The 21,705-nt window shown below is 61.5% G+C and overlaps 5 protein-coding genes across 7 annotated transcripts in view; 2 read left to right on the forward strand and 3 right to left on the reverse strand.

The window, feature by feature from the left end:
• LOC115847291 (uncharacterized) overlaps nucleotides 1-430 on the reverse strand; it is a 100,910-nt gene extending 100,480 nt beyond the window's left edge. The window contains exon 1 of the mRNA XM_060292998.1: nucleotides 144-430. Coding sequence (XP_060148981.1) covers nucleotides 144-430 — 287 coding nt within the window. The remainder of the gene's footprint in view (nucleotides 1-143) is intronic.
• EOLA2 (endothelium and lymphocyte associated ASCH domain 2) lies at nucleotides 341-10,709 on the forward strand. Of its 3 annotated transcripts, none has more exons than XM_060292530.1 (4): nucleotides 341-492; nucleotides 1,438-1,509; nucleotides 3,769-4,049; nucleotides 4,800-10,709. In XM_060292530.1, the coding sequence occupies exons 3-4, from the start codon at nucleotides 3,797-3,799 to the stop codon at nucleotides 5,021-5,023; spliced, it is 477 nt and encodes a 158-aa protein (XP_060148513.1). In that variant the 5' UTR covers nucleotides 341-492; nucleotides 1,438-1,509; nucleotides 3,769-3,796; the 3' UTR covers nucleotides 5,024-10,709. The 3 variants fall into 3 exon arrangements, with proteins under 3 accessions (XP_060148513.1, XP_060148512.1, XP_069900809.1); XM_060292529.1 differs by lacking the exon at nucleotides 341-492 and adding an exon at nucleotides 663-731; XM_070044708.1 differs by lacking the exons at nucleotides 341-492; nucleotides 1,438-1,509 and adding an exon at nucleotides 2,551-3,146.
• On the reverse strand, nucleotides 6,317-7,770 carry LOC115847290 (heat shock transcription factor, X-linked member 3). The gene is given in 4 exon segments (XM_060292999.1): nucleotides 6,317-6,524; nucleotides 6,526-6,631; nucleotides 6,675-6,867; nucleotides 7,297-7,770. Coding segments are annotated over 4 exon segments (981 nt in total).
• A 1,445-nt stretch (nucleotides 10,710-12,154) lies between the features above and the next one.
• LOC132594432 (melanoma-associated antigen 8-like) lies at nucleotides 12,155-12,955 on the reverse strand. The gene has a single exon (XM_060291845.1). It carries the CDS (start codon nucleotides 12,953-12,955, stop codon nucleotides 12,155-12,157), a length of 801 nt encoding a protein of 266 aa, XP_060147828.1.
• A 4,238-nt stretch (nucleotides 12,956-17,193) lies between these two features.
• On the forward strand, nucleotides 17,194-17,967 carry LOC132594491 (melanoma-associated antigen 8-like). The gene has a single exon (XM_060292202.1). It carries the CDS (start codon nucleotides 17,194-17,196, stop codon nucleotides 17,965-17,967), a length of 774 nt encoding a protein of 257 aa, XP_060148185.1.
• The last annotated feature ends 3,738 nt before the right edge of the window (nucleotides 17,968-21,705 follow it).

A 21,705-nucleotide genomic window follows, 5' to 3' on the forward strand; every position in this document is an offset into this window, starting at 1 on the left:
TGTTGCGGCGCGGACTGGACGCCTAAGGCAAGGGACTCAAAAGGGCACTGCCTGGCCTCCGCCACTGAGCTGGCCTCACCCACCCTCCACGGGTTCCCAGGGGCCCAAGCTCCATCCCGGTCAGCTCCGCCCCCGCCCCGCACCTGCCCGGCTTTTTCCCCAGCTCGGCCCCACTCCTCCTCAGTTCTGCCTCCTTCGCCAGAAGCTCCTCCTCACCCAGCTCTTTCCCACACTTCCGCCCCAAATACTCCTCCCCCCGTTCCTCCCACCTCCGCCCTGCCCCTCCCCCAGCTCCTCCCCAGCTATTCGCCACAGCCCCGCCCCTTCTCTTCCGACCCGCTCCCCCGCCCACTTCCTGGTCCTCCTCTGGGTGCCGCTCCACGCCGCCGGTCTCGAACCTCCGAGCGGCCTGGCCTTCCGCGCGCCGCATGGCCTGGCGGCTCCTACTGTGTCTCCTAGCGGCCGGAGCCTGCGGCAAATGCGCGATTGTTCGTAAGTGCGTGTCTACGTGCCTGCGTGCCTGCGTGCGTGCGTGCGTGCGTACGTGTGGACGTGCATGCGTTCACCCCGGAAATAAGGAGCGTCAGCGCTTGCGGGCGCGGCTACCTGTCACCGGTCCCGGTTCCCCGAGGCGGACGACCGTCCTTCCCGGTGGCCGCAGCCGGGCCGTCCCACCGCGCCCGCGACTCGCCCCGCCCACAAGGAGCCAGGACCCGCCGCGCCCGCGGACGGTACCTCCGGGCGGGAGTTTCCCGGGATCTGCGTCGGGGAGCGCGCGCGGGGCGGCCGAGGCTGCACCTTCCTGTCCCCTCCACTGCCACCGTCCCCGCCCCCCATCCTTCCACGTGTGTGTCCCGCGATGCGCTGGTCCACACGCACCAGCCGCCCGCAGTCCTGCCCCCCCCCCCGCCTCCCGCGGGCACCGCCCCCACCCCCCAGCCCCCACAACCCACACCCCACCCCCCACAACCCACACCCCACCCCACACCCCACCCACCTCCCTGCCCTGCGGTGCTCAGCTGCTTGTCCACGGCTCCCCTCTCGGTGGGGCCCAGCCAGGAGTCCATTGAGGGTCACGGACTGTGGGGCTCTCCAGATCCTTCCCGCGTGGCACTGTGAGGAGAGGTGTCGTTTTCTCCTGTTGGATGCGGGAGCTGCTGGGCTGTAAGGTCACCGTCACTCCTGTGGGATGGGCTTCTGTGCTGCGGGCTGAGGCATCGTGGGGTCCCCGACCCAGCCGGGCGGGGACGGAGCCGTTGCCTTGATGAGCAGGACCAACCCTGAGGGAGGCGGCACGTGTGTTTCTCATCGGTTGGGCCCTCCTGGGTCCTGGTGGTCTCCGGTCCCTGCCGACAAGAAGACCGTTGTGGTTCCTTGGCCGGCATTGCTGTCTTGTGGCTGATGACTTTTCTCCTTGTCCCTCTGGTTCTCGTGCAGGTGAAGACACCCAGACAAGTGGAAGAGTGTTTTCTCCTCTGGCCACCAAGCAGGCACCCTCTGCGTCGAGAGGTAGGCGGGCACTCAGCCGCCTTCTTCCCGAGGGACTCTCCCCAGGGATTCCGCCCGCACGGTTCGGGTCCCGTGGTTGTGATCTGGTGGCGCCCGTGAGGAAGGGGCTGGCTGAGAAGCTGAGTGGCGGAAACCGCGGGCGAGCCTGGGATCCAGTCACACACCCCAGTAGGAGCCGGAGAAACGGCCAGGCCCCAGGGACTGGCCAGCCTCCCTCGTAACTAACCCAAACGCAGTGAGGAGGGCGACCCTTTGTCACCCATCAGGTTGGCAGAGGTTAAGCGGGGTGATGATGCTCGGGGGCCCGCCAGTGCGTGAGGGCACGGCAGCCTCGCCCGTGGCTGGCAGAGTGTACGTGGGGGAGCCTCTGCGGAAGGCCGTTTGCTGGCGTGTGTCAGCATCTCGGGATGTGTGCCGTGTGACGCGGGCCTCCTCCGGCCCGGGGCTTCCGTTAGCGAGTGTGTGGTCGTGTTGAGTGTCTAGAGGGGCAGAAAGAGCCAAGCAGTCTGGGAGTCCCCATCGGCGGGGGAAGAGTCAGTAACCTGTGGGACAGCCGACGACGGGGTACCGTGTGGGCGGTGAAAATAGGACAGAGGGAGACGTCCAGACGTGAAGCAGTGTTCCCGAGGTGCTGTGAGCGGAGAAGTCATCCCCCACCCCCGCGTGGAGAGGTGTCCAGGACAGGGCTGACCCTCTGTGATCGCTCGCCCGGGCAGTCGTGTCAGAGTCCCACGGTCTGGGTGGCTTGAACTACAGAACGTATTGCCTTGCGGTTCTGGAGGCCAGAAGCCCGAGATCTAGGTGCCGCCGGTGGTGGCTCTTGTGGGGGCTGTGGAGGGAATCTGTCCCATCCCGCCCCCCTCACTCCCGGGGCTCTGCTGGCTCTCCTGTGTGCCGGTCTGTCTCTAACTGGCCCCTTTTTGTGGGGACATCAGTCCTGTTAGAGGAGGGTCGACCCTAATGAGCTCATCGGACCTTGATCACCCCTGTGAAGACCTTTGCTTTGTAGGTAGGGTGACACTCTGAGGAACTTGGGGTTGAGATTCCAGCACGTGAATTTCAGGGGCACGGTGTGACCCCTACCACTCTCCAAAGGCTCTGAGGTAGGAGCACACGTGGAACGTTCCAGGGATGGAAGGAAGGCCTTCATGGCTGCAGGGAGTGAATCCAGGGGCGAGGAGAGCAGGCAGCCAGGGGGAGGAGCCAGACCATGTGGGGCCTCATGGGCCCTGGAGAGAAATGTGTCTCCGCTCTGCTCGGGGAAGGAAAGCCCTGGAAGGTCCTGGACTGGCTGCCTTTGCGGCCTTGTCCCCCGTCCTCACAGCCACGTGGAAGTGGAGGCTCCGTGCGGTGCCGTGACCCGGCTGACTTTCAGGCCCGCGGCTCCCCTGCTCCTCTGTCCTCAGCGAGCAGGGACCCTCCCCCCACCACCCAGGTACAAGGAAAGCAGGCGAGGACGGGGGCGCGTGGAGTCAGGTCCCCTGGAACCATGCGCTGTCTCTCTGTCCTTCGGCGCCTCCTCAGCTGCAGAGCGGGGTGACGGTAACCTCCCGGGTTATTTGAGGATTGAATTCTATGGTCCCTGGATGGTGCCCGTCCCAGGTCCTGGCGTGGAGACGGAACGCGCACCAGTGCCGGTAGTTCCTGCCGTCACGTATCCTTTCTCGGGCTCCGGGCCGGGGTGGAAGCGGTGGTGCGGGAAGGGGTGGGAGGAGGGTGGCTCCCAAGGCGCGCGGGGAAGAGACACCTGGCAGGGCCATGTGAGAGCCAGGCCGTCCCCAGGGCCGAGCCAAGGTTGGTTGCCAAGGATTTGCACTCAGCAGCCCTGCGTAAGATGGGGGATCCGCAGAGCATGGGCAGCGGCAGGGCCAGGGAGCTGCGGGGCCGGGGGCAGGGGAGAAGCCAGGCCCAGGACTGTCCCTGTCTGTGCCGGGAGAGGGCCAGAGCCCGGCCACTGGGCTGTGAAGCCAAGGGGCCCTCCCTCCCTCCTCTCTGCCGCCCGGGGCCCAGTGCCCTCTGTCGTGGAATTGCCCACACGCCTCTCTCTCGCTGTCCCGGCCTCCCTTGTGAGGTCCCCGCGGACTCCATCTGATGGACGGATCCCCCCGGTCGGCACCCCCTGTCAGCTGACGGGCGCGGAGACGGATGGAAGGGGCTGGCGCCCGGGGGGCCCACGGGGCTGAGGTCAGGCCCACGGGTCATGAGCTCGGAGGCCGGCACGTCAGGCTGCTTGACCGTTCTGGTTCTGTGTTTCCACAGGCGCGTGAGGCCCTGGGAGCTCTGGGAGATGAAGTTCGGCTGCCTGTCCTTCCGGCAGCCTTATGCGGGTTTCGTCTTAAATGGGGTGAAGACCCTGGAGACGCGGTGGCGGCCCGTGCTGAGCGGCCAGCGGCACCGCACCCTGGCCGTCCACATCGCGCACAGGGACTGGGAGGACGCGGCCTGGAGGGAGCTGCTGGCCGGGAGGCTGGGGATGAGCCCCGCGCAGATCCAGGCCTTGCTGCGGGACGGGGAGAAGTTCGGCCGCGGAGTGATAGCCGGCAAGTGACGATCGCCTCCCGGGGCTGCCCCCCAGGGTCTCACCCGGGGCTTTGGCGTCTCGTTTTCTTTTGAACCGGTCGGTGTGGGGTTAGGGTTCGTTTTCCTGAGGCACCTCGCCTTCGGAGGGGCCGGGAAGGTCCCCTCCCCGCCACTCTGGGCCTCAGTCCCCCTTTGTGCTCTGAGAGGCAGAGGCGGGTCCGGCTCTGCCCGTGGCGCTCGCCTCCGTGTGTGTCCGTGTGCGCGCCGTGGCAGAGCCCGCGGGAGGCAGCACGGCAGCCAGAGCTGCGTGTGAGGGGGACCTGGGGACTCGGGCTGCCCGCCCGGCTTCACGCACCCGCCTCACCCCCGCTGCCCGCCGCATCCTGAGGAAGTCCCCTAAAGCCCCCGGCGGGGGCAGGTCCCGCATCAACCGCTGGCCCCCGGTGGATCGCTCAGGGACCTGATTGCCCGTAGGCCCCCCGCAGCGGCGGCCCGGGGCCCTCCTGACCTGTACCTGCTGCCTGCAGCGGTCGGGCCTTGGTGGGGTCGTGGGGGACCAGGCCTCTCCTTTTCATTGCTCTCCCTCCCTCCCTCCCTCCCTCCCTCGGCCTCGCCCCCAATTCCCTGAACCGAGGTTGGCGGGTGCGAAGTGCTCGGCCAGAGGGACCCAGTTCACCCCGGGTCCCCTCGATGACGTGGCCTTGGTCTCTAGCGGTCGTGACTTTGAATCACCTTGTTCTCCATCTGTGTGCTTGTGTCTTTGTGCACAGGGCTGGTTGACATTGGGGACACTTCGCTGTGCCCGGAAAACTTAGGTCCCAACGAGGTTGCGGAGCTGGAGAATCAAGCCCTGCTGCCCAACCTGCAGCAGAAGTACCTGACTGCGCTTGCCAACCCCCGCTGGCTGCTGCAGCCTGTCCCCGGGAGAGGCGGGAAGGACGTCTTCCAGGTGGACATCCCCGAGCACCTGATCCCCTTTGGGCAGGAGGCCTGACCAGACTGCGCTCTCGAGAGGAAGGTGACCGAGAGACCGGCTCATTGTGCCACCGTCCACTCGCCTTCACGCCCTGGACGTGCACGTCTGGTTCGGTCTGAATCGGCCCTGCCCCGGGGAGCGCTGCCCGCTCCGTGCTGTTCACGGAAGCAGACGTGCCCACCTGGTGCAGGGACAGGGGTTGGGACTCTCCTCGTGCGATGCCGCTCTGGGCTCAGCGACAGAGTCTCGAGGACTTTGACCTTTAGGAAAAGATGGCAGTGCCACTCGTTTTGGCCCTACTGGTTCTGGGTGGTTGAGAGAGATGTGTTTTGAGGGGACCAGTTAGCGTTTTCCCCTCTTTGGCCTGGTCAGAACTCCCAGATGTTTGGACCGCGTCTGGGGAACGAACGATGGGGGAAGGCCGGTGGCGGGCCTCGTGCACGCGGGAGAGGACCGCAGGCCCAGAAAGAGGGCGCGGTCTGTCCTTGCAGGTGACCCTGGCCCTGTTGTAAAGCGTCCCTTGGCTCACGAAGCGTGTGTGTTAGACGTGCTGCCCGGCCACTTCACGTCCGAAGACAGGCTCCTAAATACAGCTCTGACGGCAAAGTGAAAAGGGCTGGCGCTCGCTTTGTGGAAACCTCTTACTTCTCTGTGGGGTTTGGGGCCATTTGTCAGCAAGCTTTCTAGGGGTTGTCACCTCTGAAGGTGCTGGGCTTTCCCCCAGGTGTCGGCTGGGAAGGGCCCGTCTCTTCTGAGGCAGACGGCAGTGTGCACGCCTACCTTGGTGGGTGGGATGGCCCTCCTTTCCGGCGGGCCTCTTTGGGAGGCCCCCGGATGGTGGGCTGGACACACGCTCAGCTGCGGGTCAGAAACTTCTGGCATCGTAGGGGGACCCAGGAGGAGGCTCCTTCTGCTTCAGGATGCATGACTAATGGAAGGTGACACCCCTGAGGTCAGGAGCCAGGCTGTGCTGCCTCCTGACTAGCAGGCAAGGCCCAGGGACCAGCCTGTCCTGGGCTGGCCTCAGCGCTCCCGAGCCACGTCCGTGGCTGAGCGTGGGAAATGCTGCGGCTTCTAAACGAAAGGGGGCGGCGGGGACCAAAGCCTGCCGGGGCTGTGGGTTTCCAGCCTCGTCGGGCCCGTCCACTGAGATGTGTGACTAGTACGGACAGTTAGAAAGGACACAAGACTCGCACTTCTCGTTCGATTCTTCATTTGCTCCCGTGGACCTTGGCTTTTCTTTATTAGAGACAAAAGTAGGTTCTTGGTTATGAGATGGGGCTTTTTGTGTGTCCCCAGGGGCCTGCGAGCTCAGGGATCACAGTGGTCCTTGCACTGTTGGCGGAGAGCACGCCTGCAGTCTGAGGAGCCCCCCTACTCCTCGTCCACCTCAGGGACCTTGTTTGGGGACGTAGCTAAAAGGGCCCCCGGCAGGAGGGAGAGACAGCTGTTGTACAGAGACATCTCCGAGCCATAAGCCGGGTAAACCGTGGGGCTGGCGGGCAGTTCCCTGGCGCCATAGCGGGGGCACAGAAGTGACATTCCAGGGAGTGCCCTGCCCGCTCAGGCCGCCCTGCTCACTGGGGGCGTGGTGTCCCCTGGCCCATCCCGCTCGTAGAGCACGTGCTAGAGGACAGGAGAGGCTGGGTAGCGCTGGGCCCCTGAGCACCTGGGGCTTTCTTCTGGGTGGTGGAATCGTTGTAAGGGATTTGTGGGGAGCGTCTAGTGGCAGCCACCGGCTTCTTTCCCTTCGGGGCTGTTGCGCTGGTCCCGGGCTGATCAGTTGCTCCCAGGTTGCATTTTCTCTGAATGTTCTCGATGAGCAGAGGCTTGTCTCTCTGAAAGTTGGAGTTGCAGAAGATCTGAAATGAAACGAATCACTTTAGCCATTCTGGGAGAAAATACCCACTCCTCCCCGCCCACCCCCGTCCCTCATAATGGTCTTATCTGACTGTGGAGAAAAGGTCTCTTTAAGTTCCTGGCAGGTTATTCCGCCCTGGAGTGTGCGCTCCCTAGAGCTCCCCGAGGCGAGCCTCGGTCGAGGTGTTACTGTCGCTACCTGACATCTCGTGGCCTCTCGAGAGGGTCTGTAGGCGCACCTGCAGGTCCCCTCTAAGGGGCTGTGGCTGAATACCACAGGCTCTACTTTCTCATCTTTCCTTAACTACCTTCTCACGTGAGGAAACTTATTCTCGGAAATGAAACCCGTTCAGCACGTGGCCCATCTGGCCTCCCCGGGAGGTGTTCGAATAACAAGAGAACGTGGGCAGCGGAAGGGCTTTCTACTTTACCATCAGCCTCTTCTTCCCTGGAGAGTGGCTGGTCAGGCGTATTTTGCTGAATCCGTGCCGGTTCATTTGGCGGATGAAAGTCGTCAAGCTGTCTGTGTTGAAAATCCTGTCTGCGCCTCTGCGGTGAAGAACCTCCCTCTGGAAGAGGTCTTCCTCGACGATCACCATATCTCCCTTGTCATTCCAGCGCACAGAGGTGAAGGCGGGCTCCTCCGCCATCGTCCAGAGCTTTCTTGGGAGGGAGAGCTGAAGAATACTCTGGTTGGCCACACCGTAGTCTGCGCCCTGTGGTGGCGGGTTGTCTTGGGAGACGGGATCTGGGCTCTCGGCTTGGTCGCCCTGCTTCTCCGAACTCTCCCGTGAATCCACGTTGGGATGCGGGGACGCACGAGAGGGGACCCACGTTGCTGCCTCTGCGTCAGCCGATGGGCCCAGCATGGCTGTACACAGCTCATCGCTGCTCTGACTAGCCATGGAGCCAGTCTGGATTGGGAGCATTCTCCACCTGAGACCGTATGACTGAACTCTCAGGGCAGAAATGCCTTGGACCAGAGCGGGGATGCCCAGTAAATACTGTCCGCAAGACTCTAGAATCTCGGTAGTGGGGCAGCCAGCCGCTCAAGTCGCAGTCTTCTTTATTGTCACGTGATGTCACCGAGGCGGTCTGGAGAGGGAGCCCTGGCCAAGTGTCTTTTTTTCTAAAAGCCTCGAAAAGTGTGGTTCAAGTTCCCGGGAAAGACTTCCGTCTGCCGCCAGGCACCTTGTTTCAAGGGGCCAGGCCCCGGATGGGTTGAGAAACGTGATCCTGTCTCCACTCCCATCCCTTCATGCTGGCTTCCGATGTGCTCAAGGGCCAGGCCCTGGCGAGGCGTAGCTTGGCTGCCACTGAGACCACAGGGATCACGTGGGCCCCTGGCGACTGTCCCTCCCAGAAGATGGGGCTCCCTAGCGGGCTGGTTGGCCTAGCCTGAGTCGGTGCCCACCCCCCCCACCCCCATCCCCCTTCCGGCTCTGGTCGCTTGCAGCTGTTCCTGCCAGCTGGCCGGTCCCGCTCAGATGGGCCCAAACAAAGGGTCCTGATTTCCTGCCTCCCAGGTCAAGCTGTCCCCAGAGTAGGGCTGTGCGCGACCTCACATTCAACTCGAGTGTTCCCCAAGCACCTCAGACACAGCCCTGCCCACGATGCCGCGTGGGAGGGCATAGCCACGTGCCCTCCGCTGGCCATCGAGCCTCCTTTTGGGCTCTGCCTGCCCCCAGACCCCATCCCTGTGCGGATCACAGAGGGCTTGTCTTCAGCGTCCATTTCTTCCCGTAGAAGCCCTTCTCATGGCCCAAGAGCGCTCACTTTTGGAACACCTGCGTGCGTCCTTTTCCCATCGCCTTCCCAGACCGTCGGATTCAGCCTCCCTGGAAGCTGCCTCGAAAGCCCTGTTTCCTTTCCGCAGTGGGGTGGTTTGGCTTCTGCTCCCCCCGATCCTGGCCTCCCACGTCCACCTTGGGTCTCCGTGGGTACTTGCCCTTTGAAGGACTTGATCTGGGGCTTCGGCGTGTAGCCTGTCCCATTGAAAGCAGGCATTTCACTGGTGCGCTCCCAGGCCAGCCCTGCTCTCCTTCCCCACGCCCGCCCCTGCCCCCACCCCCACCCCCGGGGCCCTGTCCCCGCTGTTACCTTGAGGATACATAGAATGATTTTGTTTGCTTTCAGCTTCGACGCTTTTGAACGGGCCTGCGTGACACGGACTCAGTCCCAAGGAAATTTCCTACTTGCCGACCTAGACGTGACCGGGGGAAGCCCCCGTCCACGTGCATTTGGAAGTAGATGAGGGTCTGGGTGTCGGACGGGCCGAAATGCGAGTGAGAGTCGTCCGTCTTCACCGCAGGTGGGAGGATAGGACGGTGGGTTTGGTGATGCGCGTTCTCTGGCCGTTGTGGGCGACTTTGTCCTTCATAGTCACTGTGTAGCGGACAGAGTGGCACCTTGGAAAGGCCCGTCTGCGAGGATCCTAGGTCCCTGTCCCAGCTCTGCCACTAAGCAGGGTCATCTGCCCTCTGTGAGCGCCACTGCCCTATTTCTGAAAGGGGAGAGCTAAGAGGGTGTGCAGGAGGATCGCCCGAGGTGCCTTTCAGCCTAAGGACTGGCATCCTGGATGGAGCTCCCGGGCCTAGATTCGGGCCTGCTCCCTGGTCTTTATGCTTCTAAACTGGTTTACAAAGCATTCTTCAGGTCAGTTCCTCCTGTAGGGACATGACCTCGGAGGCTGCGAATTGTCGTGGAGGCCGTCGGTGGCTCCTCAGAAGGGGCCCAAAGGCTGGGGCCTCCTTGGGCCCAGCCTGCCTGTGTGGCCTTGCCTGCTGCCCCCCTCCTCGGGCCCTCCCTCGCCCCCTGGGTCCCGTAGGAACTGCCTCCTTCCTGGTCCCCCTCCCTGCCAGGTGCCAGCCGGGCCCCGGCAGTGGGTTTGTGTGGCACCGTGGGGTCTTCCTCAGCCGGGTCTCGGGACCCTTCAGCTGGGCAGGCACAAGCCCTGGCGACGTCCAAGGCCTGCCTTTGCCAGCCTCGCCCTCCAGCCCCTGCCCTTGGCTTCCACGCCCTGATGCCCCCAGCCCAGAGGCCCCCCAGCCGCTCCCCTCCCTCGCTGCCGCCAGGGTCTCGGGGTGTCTGCCAGCGTTAACTTCCCTCCAGTATCTGAGGAGGCTCCTGCAGGGGCCTTATCCCAGTAGGCACTGGGGCCTTACAGTCAGTCCCAGGCAGTCTCAGTCCCTCCCTCCCCGTGGCTCAGCCATGAGCAGCTCAGCCGGCCAGGTTCCCGTTGGACAGGAGGGCCCCAGGGCAGGAGCAGGGACAGGGCGCCGTCACACGGGAAGGTGCCGGGACTGGCCAGAAATGCCAGCCCCTGGCGGTGTCAGCTCTCAACAAGCCACAGACGAGCCCCACACTGTCTCTGCTTCTCCTTGGCACCTTCCTTTCTTGGGCCTGCTTTTTGTCAACTGAAAGACACCGTGTGACACTGAGAAGAGCAGTGAATCGCCAGTCAGAAGGTCAGCCACGGGCTGGGGTGGGTGGGAACAGCGTGGGCTCGAGAGGAATTCAGACCAGGGCTCTGGTCCCCACGCCGTCACTTACCAGCACGTGATCCTGGGGAGATTCTCCAGCCCCGTGGCCTCAGGTTCCTCACCCGTGAAGCGAATGGGTGTGATGAGCCCTGTCTCGGGCTGCGGGGATGTGTGTGAGCTGCGTAGGGCAGCTCACAGGGCCTGGCGTCTGTTGGAACTTCGATGGTCGGCAGGTATCTCTCATGTTGTTCGGCCTCAGACCCTTCCCCTCTCTCCTCTGGCATTTGGTTGGGCGGTTTCTTGTCCCGGTCGTGTCAGAGAATATGCAGCTCAATAGGATGTGGAAAAGCTAATTAGCCAAACAAGATGTTTCATCAATAAAACTAAGGAAATTTTCCCAGTTAGAGGGTGTGTTAAATTCGGGTGCGGAGGGGTGTTCCCAGCGAGATACGACACGAAGCTCCAGGAAATAGAATCAAGGAACAAGGCTTTGCATCCCTCCCAGATGCTCTTCCATCCAAACCGTTCCTTTGCTTCATTTCAGCCCCACCAGACATCGAGTCCTTGATTACAATTGCCAAAGTACAGTCACGATAATGATTAAAGCTAATTAGCACCTTGGGTTCTGGTTCCCCCAAGAACAGGGAAAAGAGGGCCTGTCCACGGACTCTGGGCATCACGTCAAGGGAGTATGACCGCGTTTCTCCAGCTGTTGCATATATAACACCTACTTCTTCACTATGGTCAACTGCAATGCAACAAGAGCCGGGACCCCTTCCTTCCTGCCCGAGTATGAGATTTCTCTCGGGTTCATCCGTGATCCAGAAGGACACCTCGCAGTAATGTCGCATTTCAGACTTTCCCCCCAAACCCCAGTCACACCGCCTGCAGGTCTGGCTGCTGCCACCACCCAGCTTCATCACCATCACCTCCCCACAGAAGGAAGCCCCGCTTCCCAAAGCCCCAAACTGCCCTGGCTCGGGGCACTTAACACTCCAGGGCTCGCTCCTGGAGCCCCACCGCCTCGTCCCATGTGGACTTGTTCTGTGGGACTTAGGGGACGTCTCACCACCTTCCTCATGTGACAGCGGCTCCTAGACCATCACTCCACGTGTGAGTGTGTCCTGCTTTTCCTAGCGTTCCCGCTACTAACACAGGGCCTTCCGGAGAGCAGAGGCTCCGTGGAGGTCTGCCGAATAAATAAGCCGGAGAGCAGGGGCCTTACTTACTCAAATCAGTTTTTTCATACTTTCGTAAATCACCGTGCAAATCCAACTAAACAGAGATAGCTTAGTTTTACAGAATGACAGACAAGCAGGATAAGAAGCAAAAACTCACTACGATTACTTTTATTTTTCTAATTCTTCCCCCATCTACATTACTGCTAAGTACTTTCACATGTCCAGAGCAGTTCTGATTCCAATTCCGTGTTATCTGCTTCAGGGTCACAAAATGAAATGGGAGATTTCCCAGTCTCTTTTACAAAAGAGCAAAACTCTTGTTCTTAAACTGGGTAATTATAAACACATTCTAATCAATGTCATTCACAAAGTTAGACACTGAAGCTTGTTTAGTCTTCCATTAAACGGAATAACATTTAAAAAACTCCTAAAGAAAACACAGATGATATTCCATGTCATCTTACACAAGAGGAACCCAAAGATGCTACACACCATGTTCCCCCCACTCGCAGGGGCCCTCACTACTTGGAAACTCGACCGCTCTCTCTTCAAACTCAGAGTGAAGGACCAGCCTCACTTGCTACCAGTGAACTTGGGCCTGGAAGGAGCCTGGCTGCTGCTCTGGCTCAGGCTCCCTCTTCCTCGTCGCTCACACCCCCTGCACACAGGGATGGGAAGGACCTGGGATCCAAGCTACTGACCCTGAGCAGATGCTCCAGGACCTGCCACTTGCTGGTCTCCGCGTAGGCCCGGGCACCCCACAGGAACTCGTAGCGGGCAGGGTCGCTGTGGGGCACCTGCCGGTACTCCAGGTAGCCCTCCTGCACCCACACTTTAGTGAGCAGCTCCCTGGGCTCCCCATAGATGCAGGACTCCCTCCCGGCACACACCCCCATGTTGCCGAGCATTCCCCACACCTCCACCTCAGGGGCGCGGTCACCGAACAGGGTGATCACGCCCAGGACCGGCACCAGGAGGCCGGCCTTGGGCGTGCGCTGCCCGGCCCTCAGCACTGCATCCCAGGTGAGGCCCAGGGTGGGGACCAGGACGTAGGTGCGCTGGCGGGGGTCCACCACCTTCACGTCCACGCCAAACAGCAGCTGCAGGCACTCGCAAACGAGGCGGAAGACCACGGGGAAGTGGTCCCGATGCTCCCGGACGACCGTACTCAGCATCTCCGCCTCGGAGGTCGGCTCCCCGGTACGAAACTTGAGGAGCAGGAACCCCACCAGGTCAGCCATCAGCGCAACAAGTGCCTCGCGGGACAAGGGCTCGGCATAGGCGGAGAAGGAGGGGGCGCCAGGGGAGGCGGAGGACGAGGGGGATGCGGCCTCCTCCCCCGCAGCCCCCAGCAGCGGCGCCTCCACAGGACCCTGGGCCGGGACTGGGGCCTCAAGGTCGGCCTCAGGCTGGCGGAGCTCACTCATCTCGACCAGGGGCCTGATCACTGGGGTCGGGCCGCCCACGGGAGTGTGGGCAGGGGACCTCGTACCTGGGGTAGAGAGGGGGTGTGAGCGGCCTCGGCGGAGAAAGGCACCCTGGGCAGCCCTGACAAAGGCCACTTACAGGTCTCGTCTCAAGGGCTGCCCTCGGGCCTCACAGGGGCGCTCCTCCCGGGTGGCCTGTCCCCTGCCAACCTGAAGAAGGAAGTGAAGGGGCTCCTCAGGGTGCAGCCAGCACGGCCCCAGGTTCTGGGGCTGACAGGGCGGTGGGGTGACTTGGGTGTTGTGGGGTCCCCTCTGTTCTGGGAGGGGGAGCCCCTGGGTACACACTCAGGGCACGCACCTCCCCTTGGCTCCTGGCGCTGCCTGGGCCTCCTCTGCTCTGTGCCCTGAGGACACGGTCCTCAGACCTGGGCCTTCGCCTCCCGGGTCCTGGAGCCCCTGTAAGAGGAATGGAGGGCGCACCTCTTGTGTACACTGTGGCACAGCTCTGGGCCTCGGTGCTGGTAGGAGGATTGGGCCGGACTCTGTGAGGTCCCCCCAGTTCTGAGTTCTGGGGTGGGTGGTCCCCTCGGGGTCGCTCGTCGTGCTCACTGTTCCCCTTAAGGGCCTGGACCCTCCCCTTTGCAGGCCGGAAGGGAAACTCAGAACAGGACCCCGAATCTGAACAGAAAGCAGTGAGGGGGCCCCACAGGTGGCCGCACCTGCCCAGGGCCTCCCGAGGGTCCTAGGATGGGGAGATGCTGGGTCCTCACCTCCTCCTCACATCCTGCCTGGCCTCCCAGCGCTGACCACAGGGGCAGGTTTCTGTTGAGGCCCCTGTTCCAGGGCTGGGGGTCTGCTCAGTCCTCCCTCGGGGTCCTGGGAGTCCACCCTCTGCGGACCTGAAGGCTCACCCCTCACACCAAACACCTGACGTCCTGAGGACCCCGACCCAGAGGTCAGGAAACATCTCATCTGCTGACCGTGCTCTGGCGCCTCCAAGGCCCCCGTGGAAGGGCAAAGGATCCCTCCCTGTGTTGGGGTCTAACGTCCTCAGTCCTTCCTTCCTCGCGTGCAGGCTGGACTCTGGGCAGGACCTGGGATTGTCCCGTCTGCCAGTGTGAGTCCCTGCTCCTTATACCAGGTCTCCAGTCTCTCTGAGACCCTGACGTCAGGACGTCAGGACAGGCCTACCATGCTCATCCCGCCCTGGGGCCTTAGTCCACCAGGGACCTGACATTTTACCCTCTGCCCTCATGCGACCCCACCCCTTATCCCAGGTCCCCAGCTTCTCTGAGACCCGGAAGTCAGGAAGTGCTGATGTGCTCATCCCGTCCTATGACCTCAAGGGGCCAACTCTGTTCTGGGGTCCACGTTTTCCTCAGTCCTCCCTCAGGGCCCTCACCTTGACTCCACGCAGGACCTGGGATTCTAGCCATAGCACACCTGAGAGCGGACGCTTATACCTGTTCCGAAGCCTCTCTGAGACCCGGATACATAAGTGAGGACTCGCTGCCAAGTGCTCATTCCGCCCCAGGGCCTCCCAGGGCTGAAGGCAGGGAAGGGTATAAGGGTGAGGGTCTGACAGAGACTGTGGAGCGGGTATAAGGGGCGGGGTCTCAGGCGGGCACAGGAGAGAATCCAGGTCCTGCGTGGAGCCAAGGTGAGAGCCCTAAGGGAGGACTGAGGGGAGCCTGAACCCCAGAACAGAGTTGGCCCTGGGAGGCCATACGGCGGGATGAACAAGTGTGGCACTTCCAGACATCCGGGTTTTAGAGACGCTGGGGAGGGCGTATAAGGGTCGGGGTGTCTGGTGGGCACGGAAGAGAATCCCACGTCTTGCGCTGAGTCAAGGTGAGCGCCCTGAGGGAGGACTGACGGGAGCTTGGACCCCAGAACAGAGTTGGCCCTGGGAGGCCATAGGGCTGGATGAGCACGTGCAGCACTTCCTGACATCCGGGTCTCAGAGACGCTGGGGAGGGGAGTACGGGGCGGGGTCTCAGAGAGGCTAGGGAGGGGGTATAAGTGTCGGGGTGTCTGGTGGGCACGGGAGAGAATCCCAGGTCCTCCGTGGAGTCAAGGTGAGGGCCCTGAGGGAGGACTGAGGGGAGCCTGGACCCCAGAACAGAGTTGGCCCTGGGAGGCCATAGGGCAGAATGAGCACGTGCAGCACTTCCTGACATCCGGGTCTCAGAGACGCTGGGGAGGGGAGTACGGGGCGGGGTCTCAGAGAGGCTAGGGAGGGGGTATAAGGGTCGGGGTGTCTGTTGGGCACGGGAGAGAATCCCAGGTCCTCCGTGGAGTCAAGGTGAGGGCCCTGAGGGAGGACTGAGGGGAGCCTGGACCCCAAAACAGAGTTGGCCCTGGGAGGCCATAGGACGGGATGAGCACGTGCAGCACTTCCTGACATCCGGGTCTCAGAGACGCTGGGGAGGGGGAGCACGGGGCGGGGTCTCAGAGAGGCTAGGGAGGCAGTATAAGGGTCGGGGTGTCTCGTGGGCACGGGTAGAATCCCAGGTCCTTCGTTGAGTCAAGGTGAGTGCCCTGAGGGAGGACTGAGGGGAGCCTGGACCCCAGAACAGAGTTGGCCCTGGGAGGCCATAGGGCGGGATGAGCACGTGCAGCACTTCCTGACATCCGGGTCTCAGACACCCTGGAGAGGGGGAGCACGGGGCGGGGTATCAGAGAGGCTGCAGAGGGGGTATAAGGGGCGGGGTGTCTGCTGGGCACTGCGGAGAATCGCAGGTCCTGTGTGGAGTCAAGGTGAGGGCCCTGAGGGAGCACTGAGGGCAGCCTGCAACCCAGAACTCAGTTGGCCCTGGGAGGCCGTCACGTGCAGCACTTCCTGACATCCGGGTCTCAGAGAAGCTGGGGACCTGGGATAAGGGATGGGGTCTCATGAGCACAGAGGGTAAAATTTCAGGTCCCTGGTGGACTAAGGTTAGGGCCCTTAGGCAGGACTGAGGGGACCCTGAGGGAGGACAAAAGGGACCCACCAGATCACCGCCCTTGCAGGTGGCCGTGGGAGGCCCCGGGGTGGGATGAGCACGGTAGGCCTGTCCTGACGTCCTGACGTCAGGGTCTCAGAGAGACTGGAGACCTGGTATAAGGAGCAGGGACTCACACTGGCAGACGGGACAATCCCAGGTCCTGCCCAGAGTCCAGCCTGCACGCGAGGAAGGAAGGACTGAGGACGTTAGATCCCGACACAGGGAGGGATCCTTTGCCCTTCCACGGGGGCCTTGGAGGCGCCAGAGCACGGTCAGCAGATGAGATGTTTCCTGACCTCTGGGTCGGGGTCCTCAGGACGTCAGGTGTTTGGTGTGAGGGGTGAGCCTTCAGGTCCGCAGAGGGTGGACTCCCAGGACCCCGAGGGAGGACTGAGCAGACCCCCAGCCCTGGAACAGGGGCCTCAACAGAAACCTGCCCCTGTGGTCAGCGCTGGGAGGCCAGGCAGGATGTGAGGAGGAGGTGAGGACCCAGCATCTCCCCATCCTAGGACCCTCGGGAGGCCCTGGGCAGGTGCGGCCACCTGTGGGGCCCCCTCACTGCTTTCTGTTCAGATTCGGGGTCCTGTTCTGAGTTTCCCTTCTGGCCTGCAAAGGGGAGGGTCCAGGCCCTTAAGGGGAACAGTGAGCACGACGAGCGACCCCGAGGGGACCACCCACCCCAGAACTCAGAACTGGGGGGACCTCACAGAGTCCGGCCCAATCCTCCTACCAGCACCGAGGCCCAGAGCTGTGCCACAGTGTACACAAGAGGTGCGCCCTCCATTCCTCTTACAGGGGCTCCAGGACCCGGGAGGCGAAGGCCCAGGTCTGAGGACCGTGTCCTCAGGGCACAGAGCAGAGGAGGCCCAGGCAGCGCCAGGAGCCAAGGGGAGGTGCGTGCCCTGAGTGTGTACCCAGGGGCTCCCCCTCCCAGAACAGAGGGGACCCCACAACACCCAAGTCACCCCACCGCCCTGTCAGCCCCAGAACCTGGGGCCGTGCTGGCTGCACCCTGAGGAGCCCCTTCACTTCCTTCTTCAGGTTGGCAGGGGACAGGCCACCCGGGAGGAGCGCCCCTGTGAGGCCCGAGGGCAGCCCTTGAGACGAGACCTGTAAGTGGCCTTTGTCAGGGCTGCCCAGGGTGCCTTTCTCCGCCGAGGCCGCTCACACCCCCTCTCTACCCCAGGTACGAGGTCCCCTGCCCACACTCCCGTGGGCGGCCCGACCCCAGTGATCAGGCCCCTGGTCGAGATGAGTGAGCTCCGCCAGCCTGAGGCCGACCTTGAGGCCCCAGTCCCGGCCCAGGGTCCTGTGGAGGCGCCGCTGCTGGGGGCTGCGGGGGAGGAGGCCGCATCCCCCTCGTCCTCCGCCTCCCCTGGCGCCCCCTCCTTCTCCGCCTATGCCGAGCCCTTGTCCCGCGAGGCACTTGTTGCGCTGATGGCTGACCTGGTGGGGTTCCTGCTCCTCAAGTTTCGTACCGGGGAGCCGACCTCCGAGGCGGAGATGCTGAGTACGGTCGTCCGGGAGCATCGGGACCACTTCCCCGTGGTCCTCCGCCTCGTTTGCGAGTGCCTGCAGCTGCTGTTTGGCGTGGACGTGAAGGTGGTGGACCCCCGCGAGCGCACCTACGTCCTGGTCCCCACCCTGGGCCTCACCTGGGATGCAGTGCTGAGCGACTGGCAGCGCACGCCCGAGGCCAGCCTCCCTCTGCTGGTCCTGACCATGGTCACCCTGTTCGGTGACCGCGTCCCTGAGGAGGAGGTGTGGGGAAAGCTAGGCACCCTGGGGTTTTGTGGCGGGAGGGAGCTGCTCACCGAAGTGTGGGTGCAGACGGGCTACCTGAAGTACCGGCAGGTGCCCCACAGCGACCCTGCCCGCTACGAGTTCCTGTGGGGTCCCCGGGCCTACGCGGAGGCCAGCGAGTGTCAGGTCCTGCAGCATCTGCTCAGGAGCAATAGCATGGCTCCCAGGTTCTTCCCATCCGTGTCTGCAGGGAGTGTGAGCGATGAGGAAGAGGGAGCCTGAGCCAGTGCAGCAGCCAGTCCCACGTCCAGCAGCTTCTCCCGTGGGGCAGGAAGGGGGGCTGCTCCTTCACTCTGAGTTTGAAGAGGGAGCGGTCAGCCTTCTAAGCAGTGAGAGCCGGGCGAGTTGGGGGAAGCCGGTGTGCAGCATTTTGGGTTCCTGTTGTGTATGTTGACATGGACTTCCATGTCTGTTTTCTTTAGGAATTTTTCAAATGTTGGTTCTTTGAATAGAAGACTAAACAAGCTTCAGTGTCTAACTTTGTGTATGACGTTAATCCTATAGGTATTTGCACTAATTCAGTTCAAGAACAAGAGTTTTGCTGTTTTGTAAGAGAGGTTGGGAAATCTCCCAGTTCGTTTTGTGACCGTGTACAAGATAACAGGGAATTGGAATCAGAACTGCTCTGGAAATGTGGAAGTCCTTAGCAGTGATATAGATGGGGGAAGAAATAGAAAAATAAAAGTCATTGTTGTTCCAATTCTTGCTTCCCTGTCTTGTCTGTCATTCTGTAAATAAAACGAACTATCTCTGTTGAGTTGGATTTGCACGGGTATTTTAAGAAAGTAGGAGAAGGTTCATCTGCGTCAATAAGCCCCCTGCCCACTGGCTTGTTTATTCCGCAGACCTCCACGGAGCCTCTGCTCTCCGGAAGGGCCTGTGTTAGTAGCGGGAACGCTAGGAAAAGCAGGACACACCCACACCTAGAGTGATGGTCTAGGAGCCACTGTCACATGAGGAAGGTGGTGAGACATCCCCTAAGTCCCACAGAATAAGACAGCATGGGACGAGGCGGTGGGGCTCCAGGAGCGAGCCCTGGAGTGTTAAGTGCCCCGAGCCAGGGCACTTCGGGCCTTTGGGAAGTGGGGGTTCCTTCTGTGGGAGGTGATGGTGATGAAGCTGGGTGGTGGCAGCAGCCAGACATGCAGAGGGTGTGTCTTGGGTTGCAGGGGAAAGTCTGAAATGGGACATTGCTGTGAGATGTCCTTCTGGGTCGTGGATAAAGCCGAGAGAAATCTCGCCCTGGGGCAGAAAGGAAGGGGTGCTGGCTCTTGTTGCATTGCAGTGGGCCACAGTGAAGAGGTAGGTGTTTCATAGCCGCCATCTGCAAGGATTTCCAGAGAAATGAGGGTCTTGCTCTTTGAAGCCCTGCTCGGTATTCCCGGGGCTGGCCCTCCTCTCCCTGCCCTGGGAGAGCCAATTACCAACTGTATGGAAACGACCATTTTAGTCACCTGGAGTTTACTTTGGCCACTTGTGAGCAAGGTCTAGATTTCAGTGGGATGAAATGAATGAAAATAGGGGGTTTGAAAGAAGAGAGGCTGCCGAAGTGGAAAGGAGTCGCCATGTGACTGGAATCCTGGGAGCTTTGCGTGAGCTGCACCCAGCTGGGGAAATCACCACCCTTCCCTCCATGCCGACAGACACACACACACACACACACACACACACACACACCCCCAAATTGAATAATATATCCTCCAGGAGTAAAACACACAGAACAGCAATTTTGACTGGTTTTCTATTCCGTTTCCTATGGAGCTGCAAATTCTCTGAGATGTCATGAAAAGAAAGCAATTTCCAGAGGGGAGAAGGACAGAGTCTGGGATCAGAGTAATACTAGAAATAAGTCCTAGCCACTAAGAAGCAACGTCCGCCAGTGTCCCCGCGTTCAGGCAGGTGCAGAAATACGGCGGCATCAGAGACCCACAGGTTTGGGCTGTGACCTGGCATCGAAAGGAAGAGGCAACTCCTGGGCCTAATGGGATTGGGAGGTCACTGCAGTGGGAGGTGCAGACGGCGCCGGGGGCTAAAGAGGCAGCCCTCCCTGCTGAGCGCCGTACGACAACGTGAACATTACGTGGGATCCTGGATTTGAAGCACCTGCCATATAGCAGGTGGGCACTTGGAAAAGGTGGAGAATTTCAGGGCCAATGGAACCTGCTCAGACACTCCTGCCGGAAAAGAAGGGGATTTTGTCATCACAAATGGTAAGCACTCCCGGGGGAAAGCAGGGATTCCTAGTGCCTGTTCGTGCAGTGAACTGACTGATGGGGGGCAGTGCTAGCCCAGGGACGGCCGTGGCAGGCAGCGCAGCAGCGGCCGGGACACGCCAAGAGCGCCCCAGGTACATTCAGGGAGACACTTTTCAGGGGGGCAGCAGCGCCCTCCCCAGTAGACTCTGGACGAGCACACACCACCCCGGCACACAGCCAGTCCTGACCAGGGCGGCGCAGGGCACACAGGAGCTGCTGACCATCAGCGGGAAGCTCTGACGTTCTCTACGTGCGCTGAGCCTGCCCCCTGAGGGGCTGGTGTGAGTTGTCTCAGCCGTGGCCCTGTTTCCCGAGAAGCCCCCATTCCCCAGCCCCAGCTAAAGTCTGCTCTGAGCTCCAGCCTCCTTGGCAAAGGGCTGACCTCCTGCCTGGCTCTCGCCTACCCTCCTCTGTGGCAAATGTCGCCGGCTGCTGCTTTAGGGGCCTTTGTGAGCAAGTGCGGGGCCCGGGCCTGTGCCTGTCCGTGGTCCCTGAGCTGGGGCTGGGCACAGGGATAGGGCTGGGTTGGTGGCGGGATGCAGGGTGTGAAGCCAAGTGCCATTCACAAGACAGCAGCAGGGTGTAAAGCCACGTGTGAGCAAGCATCCAGGAGGAGGGGCATCCGCAGGGCCCTGAAGGGCACAGACACTCACGCCCCGTGGGGATGCGGAGAGTCCTCCAGCCCGGCGGTCCCCGTGCTTTGAATGCAGGCTTGCCGCCTGCCTGACAGCCAGTGTGCCCGGGGAAGTGAGCCTGCAGGAGAACGTGGGGCCACCACGCCGCTGGGACAGAAGGGAGCAGAGTGGGCAGTGGAAGGAGAGAGCAGGGCCCAAGCCTGAGCATAGGAGCCGCCTTCAGAGGGCCGTGCCTCGGACCCCCACGTCCGGGACCCTTCTCCATCCTCACGCCCTCAGTCCTAGACCCTCACCCTCCTCCCTGGCCCTCGTGTCCCTTTCACGAGAGATGGTGACCTGATGGGGCTGGGGAGGCCACGTGGGCAGAATCCAGTGTCAGGCTCTCAGGGGCACTAATGCCTGGCTTCCTTGTGTTTTCTCCATTATGTGGCCTGAGGCGTCAGGTAGTAGGACCCCGTGGAGGACAGCTGAATCCCCCTTGACTGTTGGGGAGACAGGTCAGGCCAGTGCGGGGATGGGTCTTTGCACGCATATGATGCTTAGCTTGAATAAGAGTCCTTCTAGTGACAAGCTGATCAAATCATGGAGACTCCCTACGCCTCGATTTCTCCATCTGTAAAATGGGCCTCCTAACAGTACAAGGCAAAAGCATTGGTGAGGGTTTCCCCATGATGTGACCTGCTTGTAAAAAGCCTGTGCAAATGAAGTGGTCGGTGGCTGTAGCTCTTGTTACTGAGTGTGTAAGAAGGATGCGCCCTCCCCCATGTTGTGAGGATTCCCGACCAGTGCACGTCTTGGGATCCCCGCGTACGTGGATTAGCGCAGTTTTTCTTTTCTCGTGAACATTTGTTGTCAGAATGCTTGGGCTCGCCTTCCTCGTCTTCTCGCTTGTCCCCGTTCAAGATGAGGCGGTTGATCTGAGGTGTCGCCTCCATTGGAACACGGGTGTTTGCAGCTTTAGGTCCCAAGTGCCTCTTTGGCCGCGTGCCATAAGTCCTGGGGCCTTTGGTATGTGTTTTCTTCATTTCAAAGTATTTTCTAGTTTCCCTTGTGATGTCTTGTACGTTCCC

The sequence above is a fragment of the Globicephala melas genome, chromosome X (genome assembly GCF_963455315.2).
Source record: "Globicephala melas chromosome X, mGloMel1.2, whole genome shotgun sequence".
NCBI classification, from domain to species: domain Eukaryota; kingdom Metazoa; phylum Chordata; class Mammalia; order Artiodactyla; family Delphinidae; genus Globicephala; species Globicephala melas.